The sequence below is a fragment of the Macaca nemestrina genome, chromosome 8 (assembly GCF_043159975.1).
Source record: "Macaca nemestrina isolate mMacNem1 chromosome 8, mMacNem.hap1, whole genome shotgun sequence".
In the NCBI taxonomy this organism is placed as follows: domain Eukaryota; kingdom Metazoa; phylum Chordata; class Mammalia; order Primates; family Cercopithecidae; genus Macaca; species Macaca nemestrina.
Window position 1 is genome coordinate 84,502,894 of NC_092132.1, and position 15,911 is coordinate 84,518,804.

The following is a 15,911-nucleotide window of genomic DNA, read 5'->3' on the forward strand; positions in this document are numbered from 1 at the left end:
GTGGAGTCCTCACGAACAGGATTAGTGTTCATATAAAGAGACAAGAGAGCTGGCTCTCGTTAAGCTGGGTGAGGACACAGCAAGATGATGACTGTCCGTAAACCAGGAAGAGGGCCCTCACCAAGAACCTGACTCTGCTGGCACTCTGGTCTTGGACCTCCAACCTCCAGAACTGTGAGAAATAAATGTCTGCTGTTTAAGCCAACCAATTTATGGTATTTTGTTAAGGAGACCTGAGCTAAGACGGCTACCAACGAATGACAAGACTCAACTGCCAGTTATAAGACCCTATCTATGTGCCAATAAATAGAGGTGCCATTTAGAAGAAGGTTAAAACTAAAAAGTTTCTTCTCACATTATTAATCAATAAGTTACTAGTTGGTTACTTGCTCTGAGTCATAGGACACAGCCTGAGTGACAACGCAACATTAATTTATGGGTCTGACTGGGACTCTCTGTCATAGTAAGCAGAATGACTTCTTTTTTAAAGGCATCAGGACTTTCTTGTGCATTTACCTGGAGGTCATTTTGGGGATTCCAGTCTGAATCAAAGATGATGCAGGTATCAGCAGCAGTGAGGTTAATGCCTAAACCTCCTGCCCTTGTACACAGGAGGAAAACAAACCTATCAGAATCAGGTTTGGAGAATCTGTCGATAGCTGCCTGGCGGAGGTTGCCTCTTACTCGGCCGTCAATCCTTTCATATGGGTACCTAGAAATCATCAGTGTGAACAAGGAGGCCTGACACACAGCGACAACATACTTGCTCCTTTTTTAAAATTTTTATTACAATATGGAATATATATTTAAAAGACTAATATGACTTAACAGAGCTAATCTCAGAGCAAACAGGGTTTATTGGAGTTTTTTTATATAATTGATTGAATGATCAACGATTAAATTTTATTTTACTTCCTCTCCAGGGAAATAGCTAAATTCTAAAAACAGCTGACACCTATAACAGCAAGATAACAAATAATTTCAATTTTAAGTAAGAAATACTCTCCCTTACTCAAATAAAGGCAATGGGGAAATAAAATTGCCTAAAAAAGTATGCAATGTCCTCCTGTAGTCATCATATAAAATAATCATGTACATCTATAGTTTTAAAAATGACATGTGATACATTTTCCCCATTCTATCCCCTTTATCATAGATACCACTTTTAGTGGACTGCTTGGAACCCTGTGAAGGTAATTTTAGATTTCCTTTTTATTATTCTGATATGGTGGCCCTCACCGTCTTTGAATGAGGTAGTCTTCCAGTATGTCCAAGCAGCGCACCATCTGGGAAAAGATAAGCACCCTGTGGCCACCAGCCTTCAGTTTTGGCAGCAGCTTGTCAATCAGCACTAGCTTGCCAGCAGCCTGGATCATTGCCTGGAGCTGAAAATCTGGAGACTCTGCATTGTGTGTTTCTTTAAACTCTTCCAAAATTTTCTCTTCAGCACCTGCAGAGATTGGACAGCATAACGTGAATACTGTAAAAGGTTTTTATTACTAAAAACAATGAACTTGCTTTCAAAACCCATTGCAAACTGTAGGAACCAGAACACCAAACTCCTGCTTATGAACAAGAATCCATCCACTTACTCATACTTGGGTCTATACAAAACTGTGGATGCACAAAAGGGATAAAAGTTTTAAGCATGACACATTGAGGCATTTAGGGGGAAAACCACATTTTTCAACAAACAAATGTTTGCTGTCTGTAAAAACGGAATTTCAACAACAGACTGTCAAGCCAGAAGTGGCAGAAACAAGCCAAGGGCCAGATACCTACAAAAAATTTGGAACCTAAATTGCTAAAGAAATGAAGAAATGTTTACTAGCTGAACATAAACACAAACAACAAAATCTGTTCCGAAATGAAAAAACAAAGGAATAGAGTCCTAACAATTACAGCGTAAGAGCAGTAGTAGTTTGTGTCTACAATTGCATATTAATATAGGCAAAGGAACTACAAAAAGAGGAATTTACTTCCAGGATAATTTCTTGGAATATCTGTTGGGGACCTAAGCATACATCTATTGTAATCTCTAAATCTCCCTCCACATTCATTCTCATCTGGTAATTTTTCCTAAGATACAAAATTCTATCTTGAACTATCCAAACCTTTTAAAATTAAAAACAAATAAACTTTTAAGTGTTTGACACAAGACTTCTATGCTTACACCCTTCTTTTCTCCCTCATAGCCCCACATGGATTTTTGCTGGTCCAAAGACTTGGGTACATTGGCAAGAGGCCTCAAGAAGATGACATCTTCCTAAGGAAAGATGCCCCACCACATCCCTGCCTGACACACGCTTATTCAGGAAGCAGCAGGCTAAGCTTCCTTCAACTGCTTAGGTGGCTTAACTAGAATTACACAGCATTGGTCTGGCCTCCTCCTGCCTCTGGGGTTAATGAGGACATAGCTGTTGTGTTCAGCTCCTTTCTCTGAGGGTGGAGGATGTGTTCAACTATTCTTTAGAAAATACACACACACACATTCATCTTAATGGGATTGTCTCCTGGACTTTAATTGTGCCAGAAACTTAAAACTACCTTCCTACCACTAGTTTTTAACATGTGAACTAACTATACACAAGATGGGGATATATAAATCTCACAGAGGCTTTAAAGGTTGGGTTAGTGGGACAGTTCACCACAGCCTCTCACATGGTACTGCTGCAACAAGCACAGATGTAACAAAAGTGCAATCCTATCTGTACTTTAAGGTTGTATGTAGAAATTACCTTATGGCACGGTCAAATGCAGAAATACAGCTTGTTAATTATTAATCAACAAATAATTTACTGAGAACAGATTAAAGTCACTTAATGTCTTCCCAAGCACTAAGGCCTTCCACAAAATACACTGACTTCCTATGAAGGGGGCCTGGTCCTCACACCTTTTTTAAAGTGAATGAAAAGGTAATATTCACAATTTTTCTTTATGGAAAAAAAATGTAAGAGTAAAGAGCAAAATGCTGTTTAAGAGCATTAGCAAGAATGTTCTTGAATAAAGTTAAATATTTTTTAAAACATGAAATTTAGAAACCCAGGTTCTAGATTCAGGACAAGCCCCTCAAGAGACAGGGGAAACAGATTTAAGTGCACATGTTACATTAGGTCTCTTTCGAGTGTGTTCTTGTACAATATACCATAAGCTCTGAAATTCAGAAATAAATTTTACTCTTACGTTATCTGGTCAACTATGTTTTGTCCATACTAAGTTAAAATCCACAATAATATAAATATAGTATTTTAGCCATTTAAAACAAATTAATGGCCAATGAATATTTTTCAAAAAGAAAATAATCATTTTGACAAAATAAACATCAGATATGTTTGAGTTTCAGTTAAAAATTTTTTAATATAAATAATTCGGTCAAATTTGCGGAGAAATTTAATTTTAAATTTATTCAGAGATTAAAAAAATAATTTTTGCCTTTTTTATACCACCAAAAAGAATAGTCCAAAAAAAAATCCATTCTTTCTTACCTGACAAAAGCTACTGCTGAATTAATTAATTCAGCTCTTTGTTATGAATTCAGGTTCTTACAACTGGCAGCCAGTTTATACTAATAATATTTCATTCAAAAATAGTATCAGCAAACATCTTTCCTATACGATTGTCTTGACATTTTATTGTCGCAACATTGAAGGAAAGAGGGTGGGAAGAGTGTTGCGGAGGAAGGCAACTGCTACCTTCTGACATCATAGCTAAATTTTCAAGATTACCAATTAACGTTTGATACCCAATTTGTAAACATCAATCCAAAAATTAACTGGAAATGGGTTATGACAACCCAAAACACTTTGTTGGTTCCATCCTAAATTAATGTACGGCTGGTACTACATTGGAAAGTGTGTATATCAAAGACAACTTGAAACAAGTGTGCACTCACTTACAGCTTGAAGTCTTTTCACTTCAACAGATGGTCACTGTCGGGACAGTAACTGCAATGTCCTCTAGCTATATAAAAGCCACGAACAAACAAGAAAATATTTTGTTCTTGACGATTACCAGAAAAAAACAAGTTACTATTTTCTCTCTGAAATTCACTCCATCACGTAAGCCTCATTCTTGTTTTCTTTTTGCCCACTCTTCTCTACACGCCCCCTGCCTCAAACAATAACCAGCAATGACTCTTAAGTCAGCTCTAACCAGCAGGGTACCTTGGACATGTTTTCAACATTATTCTTAACTTCACATTACAAAACCGAGAAATTGGAAATTCCATTGAAATAAAGCTTGGGCCAATAATAGTAACTCCATTTATGTCACTCAGTTAGTTACCTTCACTTGTTTAACTTTCTTGCTTAACTTTTTAGCAAGAAAACAACTAGCAGAGGACCTAGAGTGTGCCAGACACTGTTCCAAGCATTGAAGTAAAAATATTAAGGGTCACATTAAAAATATTGTCTCATTTATATATAGTTTGTGTTCTACCAACATTTCTAAACTTTTTTCCTTGTGCTGTGCTTATGTTACTTTCAACTCATACATATAAAATTGCTTCTATTTTTCATAATCCTGGAAATGTGTTTTGTTGAATGTTGACTGAGGCTTCTTTGCTCTGCCACAACCCATTCAAATTTCAGTGTAATCTCCCAAATTAAAGAATTTCCTTTTAAATGCTGGATATATGTTTTTACTCCAGACTGTGGATGAAAATGAACAGTACTGGCCCTGGAGCAACTTCTACACAATACGATGTCTACGTAAGTTATCTGGGCAACTGCGTGCGCTTAGTTTGTAGGTTATCTATACTTTTTCACCCTAACTTCCCCAAATTTAGGAACAAGGACACCTGCTTAACAGACACTTCTTGTCAGGACAGAAAAGCTGACCTCAAGGTGTGACCAATTAGGACAACTGCCACAGATGCCAAGCCTTAGGGAGTCCTAAGGGGCTCCTGGCGAACAAATATGCTATAGAGAATGACCCTGGAAAGCAATCAGCAGAGGAAGAGACACACCAGCTGTGTTTTGGGGGAAAACAACCCACAATGTTCAATGCATATAATTAACATATGACCAAACAGGGTAAACTTGCTGGAACTGGGGGTGGCAATCTAACTACCATTGCTGAGATCTCCCCTTTCACACACATCCTGCTGGTAGCATTCAGACTCTTTTGTATCTCCTTTTCTTTTCTTTCCCCTTGGAGCCTATTATTTCTTTTCTTTTGTACCAGCTATTAAATGCAAACGCGTGTATGTGCACAGTGCATGCACACACGTGTCCTCATCTCGCTCCATCAGTTGCCCTAAGCTCTGTCTTGCCAACTCACGACCTGGCTAGTTAACACTCACCATAACAGTTGTACAAGCTCCTAAACATACTGTGATTAGCAGGTTGGCAGTATCAGATACATAATCATCACACAGGATACTCTCTTTAGAAGACAAAACTAAAAGCACAAAAAGAAATTCACTGGCTGGGCACGGTGGCTCACATCTGTATTCCCAGCACTTTGGGAGGCTGAGGTAGGCAGATCACTTGAGCTCAGGAGTTCGCTACCAGCCTGAGCAACATGGAGAAACCCCGTCTCTACAAAAAATAAAAAAAATATTAGCTGCACGTTGTGGCACATGCCTGTAGTCCCAGCTACTCGGGAGGCTGAGGTGGGAGGGATGCTTGAGCCTGGGAGGTCAAGGCTGCAGTGAGCTGAGATCATGCCTCTGCACTACAGCCTGGGTGCCAGAGTGAGACCCTATTCAAGAGAAAAAAATGTGTATATATGTGTGTGTGTGTGTGTGTGTATATATATACACATACACATACACATATATAAAGAAATTCACTGATTCGTCGCACCACACCAACAATCCCAGGTGCAACCCTCTGAGACTGTCTTCCAGGCGTGGACTACTCTGTCCATTAGAAATGGAGACTTCTGAATCTGGGATCTGATGAGTTATAAGTTATTAAAAGGGGAAAGATTAGAAATTCTTTAAATTAGCTGTCCTTGAACCTCATAAACTGTGATAAAGACAGACCAGGTTGTGCTCCCTCTTCCTTGGAAAGGCATCTAATTGCACTGCTGGCCAACTATCATCGTGTACAAGTCTCCCAAATTAGCCTGCCACCACCTTTCTTTAACCCACATTAACTTCTGCCCAGAATACAATAGCCTCTGAGCTGGTCCTTCTGCTTGTCGGTCTTTCCTCCTCCCATCCTTTTTATGCAATGTTGCCTGACGCATCACCCTGAATCATATTTCTTATCAATGCTCAGCTCAAACACTAGTTGTGGTTCTTCACTGCCTGCAGAGGAGAGCGGAGGTTCCATGCACTTGCCTTTAAGGAATTCTGCAGTAGGGTCCCAGCCATGACTAAGGTGTATTTCTTATGTGTGCCTTTTACTTTGGGCAAGTTCCTCATTGTTTTCCTGATCCCCTCTCTTTGCTTGTATCATTACTTCAGCCTAAACATCCTTTCTTTTTCTAACTCTCCTGGGAAAATCCTTTCTACCCCTGCAGACTTGCCTTAAAAGGCCATCTCCTTCTAAAGACTCCCCCAATCTCAATCTCTCAGCTAATTGAAGACTGCTTGTGGCGAATGCTCCCTTCTTATTTACCTTTGTATTCTCCAGAGTATCTTATACAACATAAGCATGAAATATTTATCACCTTAATGATTTCCAAAAATGCATAATAAAGGTTTTAAGCCATGAGTTATATAACACTATCAATTTAGTTAAGAAAAGAGGAGGCCCATAAATTATCAAAGCTTTAAGTTAATCTTTTTGTTCTCAGAGGACAGAGGTGCTAGATGACTCTAGACTGAGAGGAAGATGAGGACATTTTCTATCAAAGGCTTGAGACAGCTGTTAGCTGTCTGCCCACACCTAAGTTCCTCTTTAACATCTCTGATTTAAATACACACACCCCAAGAAAACCTCCATTAGGGGTTAATTTCTCTTTGGCTGTTAGCACTTCAGATGACTTCTAGCCATGGAAAACTAATGCCTCTTTTCAAGCACAGGGAGGTAGGAGAAAGGCAAAGTGAGATTCCATTTTAGCGATTGCTGGGGCAATGGTCACTCGCCTTCAGCAAACACAGAAGGAGGCATCACAGAAAGTGGGAAGCTGGTGAAATCCATGCTGAGTGGACAGGAGACAGGAATGACTATATACCATGAAATCCCCAGTCTGGGGGCAGAAAAGGATTTCTGGGCTTCAACCGTCACTTAAGCAAGTTTGTGAGCAGAGCAGGCTTACCATTAATAAGGTACGGATGATTGCAGCACTTCCGCAATTCCATCATAGTGTTTAACAGGTTAGGTACGTTAGCTTGCCCACCGCCTTTGGAAAGAAATGTGAAATTCTTCTCAAGGATGGCTCGGTAATATTTCTTCTGAATATTTGTTAGCTCAACTTCAATAATAGTTTCTTCTTTGGGGGCCAAGTTCTTTTCTACATCCTCTTTGAGACGTCTCAACATCATTGGCTTTAGAATAGCTTGAAGTTTTTGCACCTAAAAAAGGACCTTAAGTAAATACTTGTGTCATGATTTGATGGTAAGTTAAAACATATTCTAACATGAAACATCAGGATTATCTCATTCATTAACCATCCATTTTCATTTTTCAAAGCCCAGTGAGAGAATGAAGGAGCTCATCTTTCAGCTTTCATAAGAGCAGGGCACGAAGGTTGGATGATTCTATGTCAAATGAACTATTTCATCCATCCAGGAGCCCTGAACAGCCAGAAGGCTTGAAAAGTACCCAGCAGAAATCCAACATATTCATGTAGCTTTCCCTTCTGTTTGCTCTAAGCCATAGGGAAGATAGAGAAGAGCGACAAGACAGTGTCATGGCAATGCTCTGTTTCTATTCTCTTCCTTTCTAGGCAGAGCTAAAGAATGAGAGGAAGTGAGCCAGGAGCAATCTAGTCCCTGCAGGAAGGAGCCAGTAGAGACATCTCTCCCTGGTTCTCTTTTCTATTGATTGGCAAGAGAACTGAGTACTCCATACGGTTTTTATTTTAGAAAAGAAAAACAAAACAGACCTTACTCTGAACCGAGCTAAGAGATTTTAGACAGTAAGACAGGGGAGATGGCACATAAAAACCAAGATTTCACATCTATCTCCATATTTATTTCAAATACAGCACACACATTATAACTAATACCCACATAACTCTTACAGCATATAAAATAGCCAAGCACTTTTTTTCTTTTTCTTTTTTTTTTGAGACCAAGTCTCACTCTGTCGCCCAGGCTGGAGTGCAGTGGCGCGATCTTGGCTCACTGCAACCTCTGCCTCCCGGGTTCAAGCTAGTCTCCTGCCTCAGTCTCCACAGTAGCTGGGACTACAGGCGCCCACCACCACGCCCGGCTAATTTTTCTATTTTTTTTTTTAGTAGAGACGGGGTTTCACCATATTGGTCAGGCTGGTCTCAAACTCTTGACCTCATGATCCACCTGCCTCAGCCTCCCAAAGTGCTGGGATTACAGGCATGAGCCACCATGCCTGGCCCAAGCACTTCTCATACACAATACTTCATTTATTTCTCACAGAAATACTGTGCAGTGGTTATGCCCTAAGTTTCTAAAGTGAAAATATGTAGGCTTGAAGAAGTAAGCATTGTGGCTGAGTATAGATGCTTCACAAAGAACAGAGACTCAAAACTGCAGTAGGCAAACAGCTCTATCACTGTCAGTGGCATCTGACATCATCCCCAAAACTACACATACATAGCAAAACTACCAACCTGCACAGCACAACTATCTCTGAAAATTATATCAACAGGTATGTAACCTCTCTATAAATCTCAACAGTCCTTCACAAGAGCAAACAAACAAAGAAGAAAACCTTTACGATGATGACCTAGAAAGTCCAAGGAAAGGGTATCTAAGGTTCTGTGTACTAGGTGGGAAAAACTGTAATATAATCACACTTTAAAATAACTTAATATTTTGCTGTTTCATGGGCTAATCTTCAATTTTATGAGTGAAATACAAAGTAGAGGTGATAAATACCTGCTCTTCTGTTTTTAGATCACCAAATTCTTGCATAAATGTGGTTTCTGAAGGGAAGCGACTTGGTTCCAAGAAATGAAGCAAGCTGAAGAGTTCTTCCACAGTGTTCTGGAGTGGGGTTCCCGTCAGCAGCACTTTGTGTTCCTGAGGTAACGCAAGGAAAACCACTAATCAAATTGTAACAAAAACACTTTCTTAAAACCAGAGCCTCTCACTAGATATCCACTGTTCTACTCCTACTCATCTATCCTATGAAAAGTATAGGAATCAGGCATGAAAACAGAGATATTAGAACACGATTTCTGTGTCAGGTAAACAGATCTGGGGACAGTCCTCTCCAGAACTCTACAGGGTCCTTAAATGTGTCTTGCCATTTTGTTTCTTCCTGGAGTTATAGGTCAGTATTTTAGTGCCATGGCTTTTTAAGTCCCCAAGTCTCAATGCTTTTATCCCCACCAGTTAAGTTTTTTTCCTAGAATCCCTAGATTCAGATGAAACATGCATGCTTCTTTCTGCTCTCTACATCAACAGTGCTCTCATCTCTCCATCTGCTTCCTGCATGACTCACTTCATAGAGACAAACATGCAACAGCTATGAAAAACTATTTTGTTCTGCAAAAATTTCCAACTAGCAAAGAGGTCAACTTGGTTGTAAATACCACAATCACTTTTTTTTTTTTAAATCAGATGCTATTTATAAATTTGTCTCTTTGAACCAACTTAGGTATTTCTTTAATTAATTCTTCCTGTTTACGAACTCTTTCCCCAGCTTTCCTCATGCAGTTGTACCCTGTCCTCCTATTTCTATATATGCAATACAGAGGAGCTGTTTTACAATGGCCAGTCTTAACAATAGTGAGATATTAATCTTAAGAACCCTATTATTTTCTGCTTTCTCTGGCCATTTGGTACACAGCACAGCTAACAAAACTATTTCAGAAAGTAATTATACCTCTCCCAGTAGTTGAAAAAGAAATATTCTGACTTAACTCGGAACCTGAGAAGTCTTGGTTGCCAAGCAGAGTATACGCTCAGTAGATACTAGATGAATGACGTAAGAACATGCTAATTTTCTTAATATCTACCATGTCATATCTGTCAATGAAGCTCTTTGAAAGTGAGGTAAAGGAGTTCAATATACTTGTATTCCTCTTCCTCTTCCCTTTGAATAAAGTCTCTGAGGCAGTTTCGTGGACCACCATCATCTTCAGACTCAGTAAATTCAAAAACAGTAGGGAGCAATCAATCAATTTTTTTCTAATGTACCACCACACTTGTGGATAGCCTGGGCCACAATCACTGACATACCCAAGTCCTGGATTACTGTATGCAAGAACTTTTTTTTAAGCCCCATCACATATTCAGGAAAGAGTTACTGCAGTAGATGAGCTGTATTGATTATTGTGTCTCCCAGTTTTTTCATATCCTTTATTACTACATTAAATTAAATCTTGACTGCCTAACCAAATATTCTAAAAGTCAAAGCCTTTTTAACTTATTAATTTCAAAATAAACTTATCTGAAAAAAGGAAAGCACTCCTTTCTTAGGCAGCTTCCCTTCAATTATAGTTACACCAAATGATTATACACAAAATCCTTTCATACAGTTACCTACAAATAGTGGAATAAAACGAGGTGTCAATTTGAAAGTGGGTAACAATAAAAAAAATACACAATTACTATGCACAGTCTCACAAAACATCATGTAAGAAACTCAGGCGATGGACCTTATCACCTCCACCTATGCCAGCAGATGTGCTTCTGCCTTGACAACATTACTATTCTTTTTAGCTCCGATGAAGTGATGTCCATTTAATTTCATTTTAAGCAGACTCTGTGTGTCAGGTTTCCTGACAATGAAAGAGATACCAGAATCAATGAAGAACTACCATGACCTCCACAGCATCCCCTCCTCGTGGATGGGGGACAACGAGATGGCTGTTTTCCCAGAGCTCCTGTGGAGGACTGTGAAGACGGTGACTGCCCCTCAACGTATCATCTTTACAAACGCTTCCTTGGCGCCTGCAGAGCTGAAGACACTCATTGGTCTTCTTTTCTGGGAATGCACTTGGAGATAATCCTCATCAAGCGCATTTTCATCGCAAGTAAGTCTAGTGCAGGTAACAGCAGTTCCCTATGGCCTGTGCCGTAGCTGGACATAGTTACTATCCACTATTTTGACTGTGACTTATTGTAGGAAAGAATAAAAAGTAGAAAGTGGCTAAGTTATCAAGATGCTTACTTTTTAAGTAAGGATTTAAAGACCAGACAATGAGCTGTTCGGAATTGGACAAATACAATTATATTCTGAACAACAATGTGTTCCATCTTGAAAACATTTCTTCTCAAATAAATACTCCCGATCATTAGAAAAATAAATATTTTGTTCATGTGCTAATCAGAGCTTCCCAGTTGGTGAGCCAAGGATGAGTACAGGTTATAAGTCCTTGGGGAAGGTCAGGACACCCAGGACTGGTGGTGTCCCGTGGCAGTAGGCAGCCTTCTGTTTTTACCCAAGTGTGGCATTCATTTTCTGTATGGGCCATCATGTGAAAAAGCTTAAGAACACTGCAATATGTAACAGGAAAATTATTTGGATAACAGATTCTAATCCATTAATCAAATGTTAGTATAAATAACAGAAAACTCTTTGAACTAGCCCAAAGATTGTGGGAGGCTGTGGGAGGGATAGCATTAGGAGAAATACCTAATGTAAATGACAAGTTGATGGTTGCAGCAAACCAACATGGCACATGTACACCTATGTAACAAACGGGCACATTCTGCACATGCACCCTAGAACTTAAATTAAAAAAAAAATAGCCCAGTGACAATCAGATTGTTTGATGTTGACAGAGTTAAATTAATGTGTACTCACCAATGAAAGAATGTTTTACAGTAAGAATCTACTATCTGGGAACACATGAACTAATAATAGAACACAACTCAGATAAGCTCAGTCAGATGACTGTTTAAGCCTTCAGGAAATGGTGACATAACTGTCTCTTAGTAGAAAACTATGAAGGTGGATCCCTACTGAGAAGATATATTTAGATTATATCATAAGCATTAGTGTTTACCTGCAAATACAAGTTTACTTCATTTTAATGCTTAAGTATCACCTGGAGTGAATAAATGCAAACACAGAGTTTCTCTTTTCCATATGCTTACCAAGGTCCCTGAGACTATTCACTGTTTCTAAGCACTCTCACTTGTTTTGTGGATTGGCCACCAAATAACAGTCAACTGCTTTGAGACAGATCTTAGGATAGCTTTAATAATAATTCATTAGGAAGAAAAATGGGAAATCCCATCCTAAATAGGATAATTCAGTCAGACTTTTTCCTTTAAGCAAAACTAGATTTTGTTTGTTTTAAACTAAAAGCAAAGCTGGCAAATCTAATCTCTTTAAGAATAAAATAAGCTGCTTCAGAGAATCAGCTGCAACAAAAAGCTTTTAGGTGTTTTTTGGTAATAACAGTCTTCAGCTAAAAATATATGGCCATGAATACATAGAACACTCCTTCTCATCTCAAACTCTCAGTTAACAAAAGATCAAATTAGCCTATAGAAATTAGCATTAAAAATATTTTTAAAACCTTTCTGTACTTCCATGAAACTCATCAAATCATCCAAGGCATGCTAAACGACAGTAGCTTTGCTTTCAAAATGTACATTAAAAATAAAATATAAGTGATCATAACCACGATATAAACTATGGAGTGAAAAGAAGCCTGAGGATGACAGGTCATGTTGAAATTCCCACTAGGAAATCATACACACAGCAATATTAGACAGAAAATAAATCAAATCCTTCTACTCTTATGATATGCTATTCCATGATGCTCCTACTGAAAAAAAATCTAGAAAATCTACTCAGGAAGACCTGATCATCTCTTGGGAAGCTGGAAAAGTATGGGACAAGCGTGGTGTAAAACTCCAGATTAAATCTGAGGCATTGTAATGCCCCAAACTTCTAAGCATCTGTGCGAACTAAACCAACCCCAGATATCCTACTCAACTCATTGAGAACTTGCATCTACAAGTCCTGCTGGCCACAGTATGACAAAACCTATGAGCCATGGAAAATAACTGGACTATCATCACTGAAGTAAAGCTTGGCCCAAAACTTAATGAAATGGCAGTACAAGTTAAGTATCCCTTATCCAAAATTCTTGGGACCAAAGTGTTTCAGGTTTCAGATATTTTTAGATTTTGGAATATCTGCATTTATACTTACGGGCTGAACATCCCAAATGAGAAAATCCAAAATCCGAAATGCTCCAATGAGCATTTCCTTTGAGCATTATGTGGGTACTCAAAAAGTTTTGGATTCTGGGATTTTTGTATTTGGTATGATCAACCTGTATTTATGAACAAAGGGTAAAACAAAAACTTGAAACTCACTTTAGTGAAGATATCATGATTACACTCTGCTATAAGACAACTGTTTAATAGACACTAGCCAACAACGTAAGAATCCAAAAGGCAACAACTTTTGAATAACTGAAACTTCCAGAGAATATACCACAATATTTGACAAGCTTTTCAAATACTGTTTACAGGCATCAAATTCAGAGCAGTGGGACTATCAAGTCAGCAACAATTCTATTCAGGTTCAGTGCAGTCACCAATATGATCACTGACCAAGTCCATCATCTTGAGTCCCTCCAACAGCTTGCAGTTCCTGTTCTTCAGCCTGTGGGCTTCATCAATGACTACACAGCGCCATGGAATATTCCGCAGCTCAGGACAATCAGTCAAAATCATCTCAAATGTAGTGATGATGGCATGAAACTTATAGGACCCCTTTATCACTCGACCCTATAAGAACAACTCTGAATTATTATTAAGCATTAATGACTACATAAATAACTTTAAGGATGAATAAATAGCATAAACATATATATTTATCCCTTTGGAGATCTCTTTATTTTAGGTGACATACATCTGTTTTCAAGTTATTTTGGCAGTTTTAAACTATATGGTAAAACAGAATTGTAAAACAAATGACAAAACTGTCAGTAAATTTTGGATCTAATCTCCTAATAGAGCACGTGCATCACTTACCACTAAGTATACCCATTCTAGTCACACATTCACATATGACAAAATTTATAATAATTTCCCAAATCTAAAGATACAGACTTCAATATTTTTTCTCCTTTAGTTATTTAATTGTAGGTCAGATTTTATACTTAGAATACACACACACATCTATCTCTCTCTCTATATATAAATATATATATATATAGCAAAACATATATATATAGCAAAAGTCCTATTTGCAATTACAGGACTTCCATTTACTACCCATAACATAAAACTATTTTAGCATATATTATTCTTCCTTATCATGTCATTTATAACGCTTCACTGTTGATACACACTAATGGCATAAAGGTAACTAGAATAAGAAAAAATTAAAGCAATTGCTACTAACAGCCAAAGCATAAATTCCTCCCTTGGGATATATTTCATTCAATGTGTCATATATTTCAAGGACTTTTTACATCTTACTATTTTTCACTTCTAGCAATAGCATAATAAAATATTCTTTCTATTCACATTTAATATTACCATTTTTTGTTTAGTTTTCTCTTAGGCTTGCGAAATAAAACTAATTAACATATCAAAGCATTAAACAGATTTCAGTGATCATCCAAGGCAAAAAATTTCATTCCTTCTAATCTAATAATCAGAAAAACCAAAGCTATAAAAATAAAGAGCTGTTTTTTTTATCTATAGACACAGATAATACAAATGTAAATTGACTCAGATATCTAAAGCAAATTTCTCAATTTGGCAAAATTTAGGCCTTCCCAAGTCACCAAGACTTTGTTTTCTTTTAACACCTTAAAATGCACAGAATAAGCACACAGAATACAACCTGTGACAGTTTACCTGGGGATCGTTGAAGTACATTTCATACAATTGAATGGTCCGACGACTAGCTTGACTCCCATGATACACAACCACGTTCAACTCTGTCCAGGTTCGGAATTCCCTTTCCCAGTTGGGGATTGTGGACAATGGGGCAATTACTAAAAAAGGGCCATGGATTCCTTTCAAATATATCTCATAGAGAAATGTAATGGACTGGATAGTTTTTCCCAAACCCATTTCATCTGCTAAAATGCAGTTTCGCCTTTTGGAGGAAAATAAAGTACAAAAGTTTAATGAGTATGGATATGAGACACTGCTGTCATTTCACAAAATATATACCATTGTACTCACAAAAGCATACTCAAAGGCTTTAGATGTTCTCTTAGATTCAACAAAATATATTTTCAAACAAAATTCTCAAAGAATAAAAATTATTTTACATACTTATATCAATCTCTGTTTAATATCTGTTAAATAAATGTTACATATATTTTCAATGCTTTTTTAAAAAGTTCTTATTAGAATTAAAACATTAAGTTCTTTTTTATTATTTTCAACAACTAAAGGAAAGGAACTACAGATATATTTAAAAGTGAAGAAAAACTTGTTTTACATACATGTTGTACCAATTGAAAAGTAGCCAGTTTACTCCCTCCAACTGGTATTCCCTGAGTTTGTTATTGTTTTTATACTCCCTGGAACTCTCCGATTTCTTCCAATCATCAGCAGGAGGTCGCTCCTGTTTCAAATATAGTAAATCCCATTAGTGGTTTCCCAAAGACCACACCACTACGCTATTTTCAAATTAAATTCTCTACCATCAGCCAATTCTTACCACACGCTCTGTTTCCGGCTCCCTGGACATTAGTTTCTCAAACTCCTCGATCTTTGCTTGATCTATGTCCTGCCTCCGCTCCCATGTGCTGTCTTCATAAGGAAGTGAACACCACTTCACCAGATAGTGAGTCACAGGCTGGACCAGATTTAAATAAATCAGAATTGGATTAATTTGACCACATACATACACACACACACATATATATGTGTGTAT

At 37.8% G+C, this 15,911-nt stretch overlaps 1 protein-coding gene across 10 annotated transcripts in view; it reads right to left on the reverse strand.

Moving 5' to 3' along the window:
* LOC105482232 (chromodomain helicase DNA binding protein 7) overlaps window positions 1-15,911 on the reverse strand; it is a 187,697-nt gene that overhangs the window by 30,029 nt on the left and 141,757 nt on the right. For all 10 annotated transcript variants that reach the window (XM_011742258.3, XM_011742254.3, XM_011742255.3 and 7 more), the window contains 8 exons: window positions 15,696-15,833; window positions 15,478-15,599; window positions 14,879-15,122; window positions 13,622-13,798; window positions 8,975-9,118; window positions 7,213-7,468; window positions 1,240-1,450; window positions 517-712 (listed from right to left, as the gene is read on the reverse strand). In XM_011742258.3, the coding sequence (XP_011740560.1) occupies window positions 517-712; window positions 1,240-1,450; window positions 7,213-7,468; window positions 8,975-9,118; window positions 13,622-13,798; window positions 14,879-15,122; window positions 15,478-15,599; window positions 15,696-15,833 (1,488 nt within the window). The remainder of the gene's footprint in view (window positions 1-516; window positions 713-1,239; window positions 1,451-7,212; window positions 7,469-8,974; window positions 9,119-13,621; window positions 13,799-14,878; window positions 15,123-15,477; window positions 15,600-15,695; window positions 15,834-15,911) is intronic.